Source organism: Equus przewalskii, chromosome 15 (genome assembly GCF_037783145.1).
Source record: "Equus przewalskii isolate Varuska chromosome 15, EquPr2, whole genome shotgun sequence".
Lineage (NCBI taxonomy): Eukaryota > Metazoa > Chordata > Mammalia > Perissodactyla > Equidae > Equus > Equus przewalskii.
Genome location: NC_091845.1, coordinates 3,731,315 through 3,746,573, shown reverse-complemented (window position 1 = coordinate 3,746,573; position 15,259 = coordinate 3,731,315). Strand labels below are relative to the sequence as shown.

The window sequence follows — 15,259 nt, the reverse complement described above, 5'->3', positions numbered from 1 at the left end:
CGGTCCTGCTGTGCTGCAATTCTAGGATTACCACTGTGCAGTCCCTGTCAGCAACAGATTCTAGGATTCTCCTAGTCAAGCAAGTATTGATGCCCCCATTTTACAGATGGTCCCAGTAGAGCTATAGCAGGTCTCTCTGGTTGTGGACTGGCCTTTGTTCATGGGTCTCATCCCTTTCATGGCTGTTATTGAGTGGGACTGAGTGCCCTGTTGCAGGCATGACTCCCAGGACAATAGAACATGTGGGAAGGGCCATTAGCACCCCATGTAGCACCCCCACAAGGACTGCTTCTGCCCCAGAGGGTCTCCTGGCGGCGCCTGGACCACTGTGGTCTCTGCTCCCCAATCTGGGGCCTCCAGGTGGGAGTCGGGTTCTGGTTCTGCCTCTGCTGTAACTCGGGAGTTTCGTGGAGTGTTGACAGTCGGTGACGGGTCCTAGCAGCGTCTCTGATGCTGGATTCTGAAGGACATTTACACATTTCTTTGGCATTTTCCAGCTGCTAATTAGCAGCATTCTCATTTCCCTTAATCACGGAGACAAGAAAGCCCACAACAGTTGTTCAATTAGTTCATAGAAAATGTTTCTTTCTTTCCTGTTGATACGCATTCGGGATGCAAGAATGGCTCCTGAGCATGTTCAGCATCCGAGTGTCTCTGGAAGGCAGCGCGGGGCTCCCGTCGGCCATTGTGGAGGTGGTTCTGGCACACGGGGCCCTAAGTTAGGGCTGAGCAGGCTGTGCTTTCTTCTGCTCGCAGCCCCAAGCTCTGCAAGGGGCTTGATTTCAGTCTTGGCTGGCTGGCACACAGGAGTGTTTACCTGATTTAAACTTAGAGTTTCTTTCTTCTCAACAATTCTTCACATTTCAAAATAAGTCCTCCGAGCAGAACCCACGCGCTCGCAGGCGTCGGGGAAGCAGCCCACCGCGCCGAGTGCTTCGCACCTTCGCTCGCGCGCTCATTCCGCGAAGATCAGCCTGTCGTGTGCCGGGCTAGTCCAGGCGCTGGGGACGTGGCAGGAACAGGTCAGCCACAGGCTCTGCTCTCAGGAGCTCAGGTCTTTCCTCCACCACCTTGGTCCTGCGGCACGTAGCCAGTCATGGTGATGATGGACATCCGAGGAGAGCCGTCCGCCTCCTTGAGCTGAGGTGGGCAGTGGGTGGCAGCCAAAGGGGCTTGAACTCGTGTGTATCTTGCTTTTCTGCTGAGAATGACCTGTGGACAGAGGTGCCTGTCCCCAGCCCTGGCCCTGCCGGAAGTCTCAGGGCTGCTGGGTCCCTGGATGAAGCTTTGTCCAGCGTTCAAGGCAGGACCCTTCCCAGTGGCCATGATTTTCCTGTGATCTGGGTCCTCCCCTTGCTGCCTTGAGGGCGTCTAGTTGGGGCACAGATCCTGACACTCTTGCATGGCGTGGCACAGCCCACCATGTGACATTGGCAGGTGCGCTAAAGGGAACGGAAGTTGATGGCTCCAGTGACATTTGGAAATATCTGTAGGGCCTCTACTCTTCTGCAACTGCCACCTATCAAGGGACAAGCCTGAAGCATGATGAGGCCCGGGGGGAGCAGGCGAGGTGATGCAGGCAGAACCTTGGGCCTGGAGGATGCGAGTGGACGTCACAGCTGCAGCCCACTCCAAGCAGAGCTGCCCCTGTCTCCACATCCAGCATCTTAATGAGCAGTAATGCAGTCACCATCTCTGAACTGACGACAGGACTGTCCCCCGGCACAGTATTTGCTGGCTCTCAGGTGGCGCTTCCAACACTTGGAAATTAGAATTCATTCTGGGCGTGGATTCCCCACCTCCTCTCCTTGACGCACGTTCCACCGTATGTCGGCAACAAGTAAGTGGGTCGGAAACCTGGAGAAGCAAGGTGGTGTGACAGATGCTCAAAGCCTAGACTTAAGAGTGGGGGCAGGTCGCCACTTTGCCACCAGCTGTCCCCTCACTTCCCCAAGTGCAGTTTCTTTGTCCAAAGCCACCCAGGGAGCTCTCCCTTAGGGCCTTGTTCCGGTGGGGGTGAAGTGAGCTGGTGATAGAGCCGGCCGGGCCACACGGCCTCTCCGCTCCGTGGACGCCAGCTGGACGCCATCCTCCACTTCTGTCATCCGGTTGGTGGCTGGAGGTCCAGCCTCTGGGAAATCAAGTGGAAGAGGAATTGATTTCCCCAACGCCATTTTATGCCTTTGTTTAAAATGTGCAAAATGGTTTTCTCGAAGGAGAGAAAAAAAGAAAAAGAGAAAGAGCGTCTGTGCGTTCCCCCGCGTGAGTCTGTCAGCAGCCGGTACAACATGTAATTTCTTCGAGCTGTGAAGGACATGTCAGCTCCTGACGGCAGGAACTTTGCAGGAGGATCAGCTCAGAGCCTCGAATTATGTTCTCAGAGAAAGCCCTCGTTTCTCTCTGTAATTTTTGCATGAGCACTCCCTGGGAAAGATGTAATAAGCAAGGGGTGCAGGCCTGGTGGCTCCGGAACCCTGCTCCTCAGCCCATGTCTGATACCAGGCTGGGTGGCGATGGCTCCAGTTACGTCACCGCCGTCATTGTGGAGCACAAGCGTGATTTCCACTCCGGGATCTTTATTAACCGATTTTACGTCATTGTGGGAAATAGCCTGGGCGCCTCATCTGTGTGGGTGGGCCTGGAGCTCCGGAGTGTGGCAGAGGTGTCAGCCCAGCCAAGCCTGCCAGTTCTCAGTGCCTCCAGCTCACGGCGGGGCCGGGGCCTATCTCGGCCCTGGCCTTTCCCTGCAGCCCCTCTCTTCGCCTGGTCACTGGAGGCACCAGCTCTGGCAGTGGCCGAGGGTGGTAGAAGGGGGCCCTGAACTGGAGCTTGGGGCACCTGGGTTCCTCCCCAGTGCTGCTCGTTGAGGGCTGGGCTCCTGTCCTGTATGGGCCTCAGTTTCCCCATATGTATGTTAAAGGGGTTGGATCACAATCAGCACGTCCCAAGTAGGTGAGGGTACAAGGGGTTTGCAGACTGTTTTTTTGGTGGGGGTGGGGTTCCAAGTATTAACGAATAGGCTAAAGCACCAGCTTTCTTTACCGTGACCAGAGCGGCTCAGCCGTGACCTAAATCCTTTCTTTTTGGTGAGGAAGATAGGCCTGAGCTAACATCTGCACCAATCTTCCTCCACTTTATGTGTGGGTCACTGCCACAGCATGGCCACGCCCAGGATCCGAACCCGTGAACCCTAGGCCACTGAAGCGGAGCATGCGAACTTAATCACTTCTCCACCGGGCTGGCCTCCGTGGCCTGAATCTTGATCTAATCAAGACACTTTGTTGGGAGGCGAGTCTGCACCAGATGCTAGGCTCAGTCCTGGGGCTGCGGTAGGGGAGAAGACGGCCTGGAGGAGCAGGATGGATGTAAACAATGGTCTGCATCAGGACCAAATGACAGGCAGTGTAACTGCCCTAGGAGACGCGAGCAGAGGGGGTGAAGGGACCTCACCGGTCTGGGGTGGAGGGAAGGCTTTCCCCAAGGAAGGATGCCTAATGGGCCTGCAGGGGGAGCAGGAGCCAGCAGCTGAGGACAGGAGGAAGGAAACCCCAGGGCTGGCAGGCAGGCGCTGGCCGGCTGGGAGGAGCGGAGAGAAGAGTGTGGCAGGAACGTGACGGTGGGGGCGTGAGGTTTGCAGGGAAGTTCGAGCCGTGGGCAGGGCAGGTGGTGCCGGGTTCTCACAGGACGTGTTGCACTGGCTCCCTGGGTGGCCTTTGAAGGGTGTGACCTGGGTGTGACGCGATCTTATTTGGTTGTCTCCTTAAGGTCAGAAACCTGATGTTGTTTCGCAGTTTCTTTCCGTTTCCCTCCAGTACTGAGCTGTAACTGACACACAGAGCTGTGTAAGTGTAAGGTGGACAGCACAGTGACGGGACTGACATATTGTGAAATAATTACAACAGGTTAGCATCCGTCATCTCACGTAGATTAAAAAAAACGTTTTTTTCCTTGTGTTGAGAACTCTTAGGGTCTGTGCACTTAACAACTGTCGGGTATACCATATAGGATGTGACCTATTGTCACCAGGCTGTACATTACGTCCCCAGGACTCACTGATTTCATCTTCTCACTCTCTGGAGGTTTGTACGTTTTGACTACCCTCACCTACATTCCCCCACCCCCACCCCCGATCTCTGTAACCGTGGATCTGATCTCTTTCTATGAGTTCGCTTTTTGTTTGTTTGGTTTTTTTAGATTCCACATGTAAGCGAGATGATGCAGTGTCTGTCTTTCTCTGTCTGGCTTGTCTCGCTCAGCATAATGCCCTCAAGGTCCGTCCATGTTGCAAATGGCCAGATTTTCTTCTTTTCTATTGCTGAATAATATTCCATTGTGTACATATACCACAACTTCTTTACCTGTCAGTGGGCACTTGGGTTGCTTCCGTGTCTTGGCAACTGTGAATAATGCTTTGATGAACATGGGGGCACAGATATCTTCGGCATAGTCTTTTCATGTCCTAGGAATATAGTCCCAGAAGTGGAATTGCTGGATCATATAGCAGGGTTTTTTAATTGAGTTTATGTTAGTTTACAATCTTGTGAAATTTCAGTTGTACATTATTGTTTGTCAGTCGTGTTGTAGGTGCACCCCTTCACTCTTTGTGCCCACCCCCCACCCCCCCCTTCCCCTAGTAGCCACTAATCTGTTATCTCTGTCCACATGTTTAAATTCCTCATATGAGTGGAGTCATACAGACATTGTGCTTCTCTAACTGGCTTATTTCACTTAACATAATTCCCTCAAGGTCCATCCATCTTGTTGTGAATGGGATGATCTTGTTCTTTGTTATGGCTGAGTAGTATTCCATCATATATATATACCATATCTTCTTTATCCAATCATCAGTTGATGGGCATTTAAGTTGCTCTTGGCTATTGTAAATAATACTGCGATGAACATAGGGGTGCATGAGACTTTTGGAATTGCTGACTTCCAGCTCTTTGGATAGATACCCAGTAGTGGGATAGCTGGATCATATGGTATTTCTATTTGTAATTTTTTGAGAAATCTCCATACTGTTTTCCATAGTGGCTGCACCAGTTTGCATTCCCACCAGCAGTATATGAGGGTTCCTTTTTTTCCACAACCTCTCCAACATTTGTTACTTTTTGTTTTGGTCATTTTTGCCATTTTAATGGGTGTAAGGTGATATCTTAGTGTAATTTTGATTTGCATTTCCCTGATGATCAGTGATGATGAACATCTTTTCATGTGCCTATTGGCCATCAGTATATCTTCTTTGGAGAAATGTCTGTTCATGTCTTCTGCCCATTTTTTGATCAGATTGTTTGACTTTTTGTTGTTGAGTTGTGTGAGTTCTTTATATATTATGGAGATTAACCCTTTTTCAGATATATGACTTGCAAATATTTTTTCTCAATTAGTGGGTTGTTTTTTTGTTTCAATCCTGTTTTCCCTTGCCTTGAAGAAGCTCTTTAGTCTGATGACGTCCCATTTGTTTATTCTTTCTGTTGTTTCCCTTGTCTGAGAAGACATGGTGTCCGAAAAGATCCTTTTAATACTGATGTCAAAGAGTGTACTGCCTATATTTTCTTCTAGAAGCCTTATGGTTTCAGGTCTCACCTTTAGGTCTTTGATCCATTTTGAGTTTATTTTTGTGAATGGTGAAAAAGAATGGTCAATTTTCATTCTTTTACATGTGGCTGTCCAGTTTTCCCAGCACCATTTGTTGAAGAGACTTTCTTTTCTCCATTGTATGCCCTCAGCTCCTTTGTCAAAGATAAGCTGTCCATAGATGTGTGGTTTTATTTCTGGGCTTTCAATTCTGTTCCATTGATCTGTGCATCTGTTTTTGTACCAGTACCATGCTGTTTTGATTACTGTAGCTTTGTAGTATGTTTCAAAGTCAGGGATTGTGATGCCTCCCGTTTTGTTCTTTTTTCTCAGGATTGCTTTAGAAATTCGGGGTCTTTTGTTGCCCCATATGAATTTTAGGATTCTTTGTTCTAATTCTGTAAAGAATGTCATTGGGATTCTGATTGGGATAGCGTTGAATCTGTAGATTGCTTTAGGTAGAACGGACATTTTAACTATGTTTATTCTTCCGATCCACGTGCATGGAATGTCTTTCCATCTCTTTATGTTGTCATCCATTTCTTTCAGGAAAGCTTTGTAGTTTTCGTTGTATAGGTCTTTCACTTCCTTAGTTAAATTCACCCTGAGGTACTTTATTCTTTTTGTTGCAATTGTGAATGGTATTGTGTTCTTGAGATCTTTTTCTGTTAGTTTATTATTAGAGTATAGAAATGCTACTGATTTACGTTGATTTTATACCCTGCAACTTTGCTGTAGTTGTTGATTATTTCTAGTAGTTTTCCAATGAATTCTTTGGGGTTTTCTGTGTATAAGATCAGGTCGTCTGCAAACAGTGAGAGTTTCACTTCTTCCCTCCCTATTTGGATTCCTGTTATTCCTTTCTCTTGCCTAATTTCTCTGGCCGGGACCTCCAGTACTATGTTCAATAAGAGTGGTGATAGAGGGCATCCTTGTGTCATTCCTGTTCTCAGGGGGATGGCACTCAGTTTTTGCCCATTGAGTATGATGTTGGCAGTGGGTTTGTCGTATATGGCCTTTATTATGTTGAGGTAGTTCCCTTCTATCCCCATTTTGTTCAGAGTTTTTATCATAAATGGCTGTTGGATCTTGTCAAATGCTTTCTCTGCATCTATTGAGACGATCATGTGGTTTTTATTCCTCAGTTTGTTGATGTGGTGTATCACGTTGATTGATTTGTGGATGTTGAACTATCCCTGTGTCCCTGATATGAATCCAACTTGATCATGATGTATGATCCTTTTGATGAATTGCTGTATTCCGGTTGCCAAGACTTTGTTGAGAATTTTTGCATCTATCTTCATCAGTGATATTGGCCTGTAGTTCTCCTTTTTCGTGCTGTCCTCGTCAGGCTTTGGTATCAGCGTGATGTTGGCCTCGTAGAATGTGTTAGGAAGTGTTCCATCCTCCCTAAGTTTTTGGAATAGCTTGAAAAGGATAGGTATTAAATCTTCTCTGAAAATTTTTGAGGAACCTCCATACTGGTGGCCATGGCGGCTCCACCATTTTACCTGCCCACCAACAATGCACCAGGGTTCCGTGTTCTCCGTGTCCTCTCCAACACTTGTTATTTCCTATCTTTTTGATAACAGCCGGTCTACCAGGTGTGAGGTGATAGCTCATTGTGGTTTTGATTTGCATTTCTCTGATGATTACTTATCTTGCACACCTTTTCATGCACCTGTTGGTAATTTGTATGTCTTCTTTGGAAAAATATCTGTTCAGGTCCTTTGCCAATTTTTTAATTGGATTATTTGTTTTTTGCTGTTGAGTTGTGTGTGTTTTTAATGTATTTTGGGTATTAACCCCTTATCAGATATACGGTTTGCGTATATTTTTTCCCATTCCGTAGGTTGTCTTTCGTTTCGTTGGCCATTTCCACAGGTTCTTGATGTTGTAATTCTAGCTTTGCAAACACTGAACTGCTCACTGCACACATTGCCCCTGCAAAGTGGATGCAAGACCACGAAGCTGGGGCCAGAGAGAGGGGGAGGCAGCCCGCTGGGTGCACCTGCCAGCTCCATGACGTGCCCCACCTGTCCAGCCTCCCAGGCCGCACCCTTGAAATGCACACCCAAACCACACAAGTTGCCGCAGGTCCATCTTCAGTAGACACCTGTTAAGGACAAATGTCACGTGTGCGAATGGCCGCCCCCTGCAGCAGGAGAGTGGTCATGAAGCAGTTTGTTAGGGGAAAGATTCTTCTGAAGGTGAGATCCCTGGAAGAGGGTGGAGAGAGGAGAAGCCTTCAAAAGGCAGATCATTGGCAGTGAGAGACCGGAAAGCAGTGCCTCCCGTGTGTCCGTTCACTCAGAACGTTTTATGAGGTCTCTGCTTCAAACAAGCTGGGGTTGCAGAGATGAGCGAGACTCAAAGAGCTTCCCCTGAAGACCACAGGGGCTCTGCAGTGTGTTCCCAGGTTCTGTGAATCTGTGAGCAGACTGGAACTTCTGCGTGAGAGCTCCCTTTGGAAAGTAGCTGTCTCACGCTCTGCTTGCCCCGGAGCTGTGGGATACTCTTCTGTTCCAGGAACCGCAGGGGCAGGTGGCCTGGACAGGAGATGCAGAATGTGGTTTGAATCCTCCCGCCACCCCCAAGTGGCTGTGTGCCCCAGGTCCCTTTGAGCAGCTTCCATTTTCTTCTCTTTGTAAATTGTACCAAGTTGAAATAAATGCTCTCTGAGATCTACCCCAGCACTAACATTTTGCAACCCAAGCCTGTCCCCTGGCAGTGGGGGCTCATGAGGAGGGGTGGGCAGGGCAGCATTGGGGTTAGGATTTTCCTTGTCTGCTTCGAACCCTGGCCCGCAGGTCTCTGGGAGGTGGCATCCGTGGGTGCTAGGCTGCTGCCATGAGCAGCGGTGTCACCAAGTCCACCTCCACCCTCACAGGTGCGCCCTCTGCTCCCGGGCACGTCGACCATCATGATCCACGACTTGTGCCTGGCCTTCCCGGCCCCTGCAAAGGCTGCCGTCTACGTCTCGGACATCCAGGAGCTGTACGTCCGCGTGGTGGACAAGGTCAGTGCCGGCTTCCTGATATGGCTCCCTCTGCTGATTCGTAGAAACCAGGAAGATGGGCAGCTGTGGGAGATATTTTCCCTGTGTCCTCCACTTTTTCTCCTGGTTTCTTCGTCTCCCCTCCTTCCAGGTTGCGCAAGCTCGTGCTCTCTCTCACTCTGTGGTTCTGTGTGCACGATGCAAGTAACCTGTGAGGCTGGACTTCTTCACTCCACTTGACATCAGTCAAGCTCGGCTGTAAATGCCCCTTGAAGTTGTCCCCATGGTAGCCCTGACTGGGGAGTCCTGTCCTCTAGCTGGTGTGGGTTGCTAACCAGCCAGGTGCACACCTTGCTCAACAGGAATTTTTCTCCCCAGTGTGTATGTTTTCGATTCTCAGAAATTTCAGTGGCAAATCAAGAAAACTCACTGATGCCAAATGCTTTTGCAAAATGAATACATAATGGATCTAGGCTTTTCCTTAATGTAAATAGGGAATTCTTGTTGCTCCCAATACCTGAAGTAACTGCAGCCAGGCCCTCAGGGGGCTGCTGTCAGCTGCCTGTGTTCCTGCGGGAGAGAATGGGGACTGCGTTCTCGTACACAGCCTCAAATGTTCTCCTGTGATCTTATTTCCAAACTGGTAATTTGCGGACCAGACTTCTGTTTCTTCACTAGGCGTTTCTGACTCCCGTTTCCTAAAGTTCTTACTGTGTGTATTATATGCTGCCAGGTGTGAGCTATTCGGCCAGTGCGCACTTAGTGGACTCCGTCTGTGTGCCTGCTACAGTTCTCAGCCGTGGCTTATTTCTCTTAGTAGATTGTTCTTTGAGAGTGAGGAGTGAGGGGCCAGCCCCATGGCCGAGTGGTTAAGTTCACATGCTCCGCTTCTGCGGCCCAGGGTCTCGCTGGTTCGGATCCTGGGTGCGGACACGGCACCGCTGGTGGGGCCACGCTGAGGCAGCGTCCCACGTAGCAGAGCCAGAAGGACCTACAACTAGAATATGCAACTATGTACTGGGGGGCTTTGGGAAGAGGGAGAAAAAAAAAGAAGATTGGCAGCAGTTCTTAGCTCAGGTGCCAATCTTTAAAAAAAAAGAGTGATTTATGCATCTAAGCATCCCCAAGGCCCTTGTATACAGTAAGCACTTAATTGACTTTCATTTGTTGATTGGCTGATAGTCTGGAGGTCAACTCAGGTGGCCCCTGCCCGATTCCCAGGGCTAGGGCTCTGAGGTTGGTGATGATTTCTCAGAACGTCGCAGGGGCCATAGGTGATAGCATTGGGCATTCAGAGGCCGCCCCTGAGTCTCTGTCCCCCACGACGTAGGTGGAGATTGGGAAGACGGTCAAGGCATATGTCCGCGTGCTGGACTTTCACAAGCAGCCTTTCCTGGCCAAGTACTTCGCCTTCATGGACCTGAAGCTCCGGGCAGCTTCCCAGATTGTCACGTTGGTGTGAGTCCTCCCGGGGGTCAGAGGAGGGCGGCCTGGGGACAGAGCCGACTGGTCTGTCCAGGGGGAGGAGTCCCAGTCCTTCCCTCTGTTCCAGGGCCCTCGACGAGACCCTCGACCACTACACTGCCGCGTTCCGCGTCCACGGCGTGGCCATTGGCCAGACCAGTCTCACTGCAACCGTGACAGATAAAGCCGGACAGAGAATCAACTCGGCCCCTCAGCAGATAGAGGTAGAGCTGCCCCTCTTCAGGCCGCACAGGTCGGCCCAGCCCCTCCTGCAGGCACCGGGTCACACAGCCCCTCCTGCAGGCACGGGCAGTGGGGAGGGGCTCTTTTTTGTGATGGGCTGGGAGTTTTAGAGATAGTCCAGGAAGCCACCACAAGAGGCCATATTGAAAGCCCTACAGTGCCCTATAGCGTCCTCTGATTGACAGGGAGCCTTTACTAGTCCCCGGGACCTGGGGGCAGCGCTGGAAGGAGCGGCTGACTTCAGCTCCCTCTGGGACATGGGGGCATCATGCGGCTCAGAGGAGGGGTGCGCCTCATCACATAGCAAGGGAATGGCAGGACATTCTTTAAACCCTCGAAGTGCCAGATGGCAGTGGCCAGCTGGAAGCCGCAGCCAGATCTGGGCTCACGTGTGGACACACTTCTTGACAGTCAGTCTGAACTTTAGAACAGGCCCTTAGAAGCAGTGGGCTTCTGGAGCAAACAGCTCCTGCATGAGGAGGCTCTCAGGTCCCCCGGTGTCATCTCAGTGTGTGGCAAGGCTGGCTCATGGTGTCAGGTTTTGACAGGAGCCCCACAGTCTACAGGGGCCAAGGCAGCCTTGGCCAAGAAATCATGCCCAAGTGTATGTTCCCCAGCAGCAGTGAGCTCTGTGGCTCCTGCCGTGGGTCTCGGCCTCACGGGGCCGGTGGTCTTTATGGTAATCTGTGTTCTGAAGCTGGTGGGTGCCAGTGTGCCCCCGGGGGAGGCACCCTTCTTCTCCGGGGCTCAGGAGGCGTTTCTGCCAGTACGCAGCGCCGCCTGGCGGAGACGGGTCCTCGCGCAGGAAGGCGCCGAGTGGCCGCTCGCTCACCCATAAGCTCTTCCTCTGCCCCTCCGGGTGGGGCTGGTGGGGCGCAGGAGGAGGAACTGGGGCTCTGCCCTGCCGCAGATATGGGGCATCCTTGCCTCTGTCCCCAAACCACACTTTCCTCCCCTGAAGGGTTTGGAGGGCATTGAAGTGGAGAACTATTCTAAGGCAATTTGTCAGGAGAAATTTGGTGAAGGGCCAACCTTCCAAAGAGGAGTTGGGGCAATGTCGGGGCAGTGGACTGGAACTTCTACACGCGTCGGGGTCCCCCGGGAACTCGATAGAGCACAGGACCCCACCCGGTTCCACAGGCCTGCGGTGGGCTGGAGAGAGCATTTCTTGTGGTTCCCAGGTGACATTCACAGACAGCGGACCCCCCCACCAAGAACCACGGATCCTCGGGCCATAGGTGGGATTAGATCCTCTGGGGGGCCGCTCTGGCTCCCCCAGAGTTGGCCAGGACCCCAGACCCTCACCGGTCACTCTCCATAGAGGAGTGATGTCCACGCACCCTGTTTCTCTCTCCCTGGAAATGTCGGATGTGAATTATGATGCCTGGCTGTGTGAGCTTGAAACACAACCGTCCCCTTTCTCTCTTGTGTCTCCACCCACAGGTCTTTCCCCCGTTTAGGTTAATACCCAGGAAGGTGACGCTGATCATCGGGGCCATGATGCAGGTAGGAGCCAAAGGCCACATCCTTGCCCCACCCCAATCGCAGCCAGCCATCAGCAATGCTGTCCGCTGCCTGCCCGCCTGGGGCGTCAGAAAGGGCTGAGATGGAATGCTCGGGGCGTTGGCGCCCTCGCCCTCTGAGGATGAGCTGGGGCTGGCCGGGGGAGCCGGGGCTGACAGGCACTGCTGTTTCTCCCCGTTACAGATCACCTCCGAGGGCGGCCCGCAGCCTCAGTCCAACATCCTCTTCTCCATCAGCAATGAGAGCGTTGCGGAGGTGAGCGGCGCCGGGCTGGTGCGGGGGCTTGCCGTGGGCAATGGCACCGTGTCGGGGATTGTGCAGGCCGTGGACGCTGAGACCGGCAAGCTCGTCATCGTGTCTCAGGTAACGGGCCTGGGCTTCGTTGCAGGTGGTGCCTTCCGAATCCACCCCGGACATGGGCGGTCTGGGGATGGGCGCCCTGGCCAGCTGGCCCCCAGCGACGGGGAGGATGCCCTGTTTACGGGTTTGGGCTCTGCTCCTGAGGACCATACTCTCCCAGGGTCCTGTTTCTGCCCTATGAGTCCACCGCCCCTGCTGGGGCGGCCCTGCCAACTGGGGGCACCCAGACCCCTGAGGCTGCTCCTCCCCAGACGGAGTCTCCCCAGCTGCTCCTTAGGGGACAGGTCACCAGCCCCCGCCCCAGGGACACCCAGTGCACCATGGTGGCAGCGGCTGTGATGGTGGCCTCTGCATGGGGCACTTTACACTCACCTCCTCTGGTCCTTGGCACCCTCGTGCATTTTGCTGCTGTCCCCGTTGGTAGATGAGGGGCCTAAGGAGCCAGCTGGCGGCCCACAGCCACTGCACAGGGGTTCCGGGACTTGACCCGGGACGGCAGACGGCAGAGCTCTTGGCCGTTTGTCCATTTTGAGCAGAGTGTGGGGTGGTCGGATGGGAGAGAAGGGGTGCTGGTGGCTCTGACACCCTGTGGACTGCAGTGTGTTTCCAGAGGCGTGTGCTGGCTTACCTGCTGTAAGTGTGCATGGTTAGACACCAGTAGTGTTTCAGATCTGGATTTGTATTTCCAAGAGCAAAAGAAAACCTGGGTCATCCACTAATACCTTTTGCCCCACTGGAGGTGCAGTTATCGCCCCAGCCCCTTCTCCCCGGGGAGGGATAGTCCCTAATTGCTTCTCTGGGTCTGCAGAGATGCTAGAAGGCTGAGTTAGGGGCGTCCTCTCCCCGGGAGCACCTTCCTATCCCGCGTTGGTGGCGCTAACTCGAGCAGGTGGGAGCTGGTGTCTCCGAGTCTGGCGGTTTCCCGGCTTCCCGGGGGCGGGGGCGGTATGTCTTTGGGCCTCTGGGAAGCAGGTGGGAGATGGCTTCCGCCTCCTGAGAAGGCTCAGGCACTGGATTCGCCCTGACACCCTTTGCCGGCAGTGACTTGCAGAGCATCTCGGGGGCTGCTTGGTGCTCACAGCTGTGCTGGAAACCTGGGCTCCGGGAAGAGCGTTGTCTTGTGTGTGACCTGACTGTGGACAAGCACCTTTCAGAACCCAGTCGTGCTGTTCCTCGTCAGGAACTGGGTCCCCTGAGCTTCCCCTGAGTTCAACTCATCTAAACACAGCGCCCGGGGGAGCTGGCGTGGGTGCCGCCCAGAGCAGGGCAGGCTGAGGTGGCCTCTGATCTGACACTGAGCTGGTTGATTTACTCCCTCTCCTGCAGTTTCAGCGTCTCCTAGTTTCCCAGTTAAACCGGAGTCGTTTTGCATCGAGGGGGTGGATGCCCTCATTCTGCCTGTCGATTTTATAAAGGCAAGAGAGCAGTGAAATGGGAAAGTCTGTCCTGTGGCACACAGCAGGCTTCAGACAGACCCCCTGGAGAGGGAAACCAAGGACCAACGCCTCGCTTTTCTCACCAAAGAAAGGACTGTGGCTTTAGCAACTGGCTCATTTTTCTCCTCCTGGGGGCCCAGGTGGCTGAAACAGCAGCTGGCTGGAAATTCGGCGAGAGTGGCGCCCAACCATGCATTTCCCTCCCGGCCGTCACTCCTCTCTGGGGTCTGACCTTGCTGGGCCACCTCCCTGCATCCCCCATCTGGCAGGTTGGGCGAGGAGCTGAGGGAGGGCCCTGGTGCCCCTTGGCAGATGGAGAGGCTGTGCCACCAACTCCGTCTGAAAGGCATCTCCCTGAGCCCAGGGAGGCGGGGCCTCAGCCTGAGGCCCACATGTCCATGAAGGATACATGATTCTGGTCAAAAGCTTCCAGTTCCATCTGTCCAAGAATCAGCACCCATGGCCAAGGGAGGGTGCCGGACTGGCTGGAGGGGACTGAGCAGTGAGAAGGACAGAGGGAAGGGAGGGAGTGAATGCTTATTGAGCCTGCTGTGTGCCAGGTGTTAGCCCAGGTCACAAGGCACAGGAGTTGGGCTCAGCACGAGCACAAGTAAAAAGGGTTCTAGTAGCCTGGATTCAGCATGAGTCAAGAGTACTGTGAATAAGCCAATAAAGTTAGTCTTTGGCCAGATTAATAGGAATATAGAGTTCAGAATGAAGGAGGGTATAAGATCTACTCTCAGACTCTACCTGAGTCCTGCATTCCTCCCTGTACTCTGCACGGTCAGAGAGGTCGACAAGCTGGATTTGGGGTTGGGAGGGTCTGGAGACCTGTCCTGTGAGGGCTCCCCAGCCTAGAGAAGAACAGTTCCCAGTCACTGCCCCCAAGTCCCTGCAGTGCTCGCCCAGAGCATCTGGACCAGACAGGTGTCTATGGGCTCAGAAGACCAGGCTGGGACCCCACAGAGGGACGGGAGGGCAGTGGCCAGATCCGCCTGGGGTGAGCCACCCGCAAAGCCAGGCAGCCTCGGGCAGAGAAGCATCATGCTGGATACCCTGTGGGTGCCTTCTGGCCACGTGACTCTGAGCTGGCCTCGGCAGGAGCCTCCCTCCTCCGAAGGGTCCCTCATGGCCCTACCCTGGCCGGCCTGAGCCTGAAGCCCTTTTCCTAGGATCTCGTGGAGGTGGAGGTGCTCCTGCTCCAGGCGGTGAGGATCCGTGCCCCCATCACTCGGATGAGGACGGGGACCCAGGTGAGGCGGGGCCCTCTCCAGCCCCTCCCGTCCGTGCTGTCCCGGCAGCCTCTTGGCAGGTCTGGGACTCTGAGTTCCAGTTCAGGAAGAGCTGGGGAGCCGCTGCTAGGATGCTGTGCCTGCTCCATTCCTCTGCACCTGCTGACCCTGCGTGTCCACGGGGCTCGGCGTCCCCTCCCGGAGGGCCTGCCCTGTGGTCCTGCTCCAGAGCGCAGCGTCTCTGTTGGTCTCCCTCCCTCCCTCATGGCATGAAGCTGCTCTTGTGTTAGCACCCGTCCCCTCCTGGTGCGTGTGGTGCAGCCAGTGAGCGACGCCCGCGTCTCCCCACGCCTTGAGCACCCGGCACGGGACGGGAGCGAACATTTGTATGGCGCATCTCTACTGAGTGCTGTCTGCACGTTCAT

The 15,259-nt window shown here is 53.4% G+C and overlaps 1 protein-coding gene across 2 annotated transcripts in view; it reads left to right on the top strand.

Annotated features, from left to right (window-relative positions):
* Window positions 1-15,259, top strand: part of NUP210 (nucleoporin 210) — a 110,680-nt gene that overhangs the window by 73,400 nt on the left and 22,021 nt on the right. For both annotated transcript variants that reach the window (XM_070574585.1, XM_070574586.1), the window contains 6 exons: window positions 8,468-8,596; window positions 9,906-10,033; window positions 10,128-10,263; window positions 11,726-11,788; window positions 11,990-12,169; window positions 14,775-14,855. In XM_070574585.1, coding sequence (XP_070430686.1) covers window positions 8,468-8,596; window positions 9,906-10,033; window positions 10,128-10,263; window positions 11,726-11,788; window positions 11,990-12,169; window positions 14,775-14,855 — 717 coding nt within the window. The remainder of the gene's footprint in view (window positions 1-8,467; window positions 8,597-9,905; window positions 10,034-10,127; window positions 10,264-11,725; window positions 11,789-11,989; window positions 12,170-14,774; window positions 14,856-15,259) is intronic.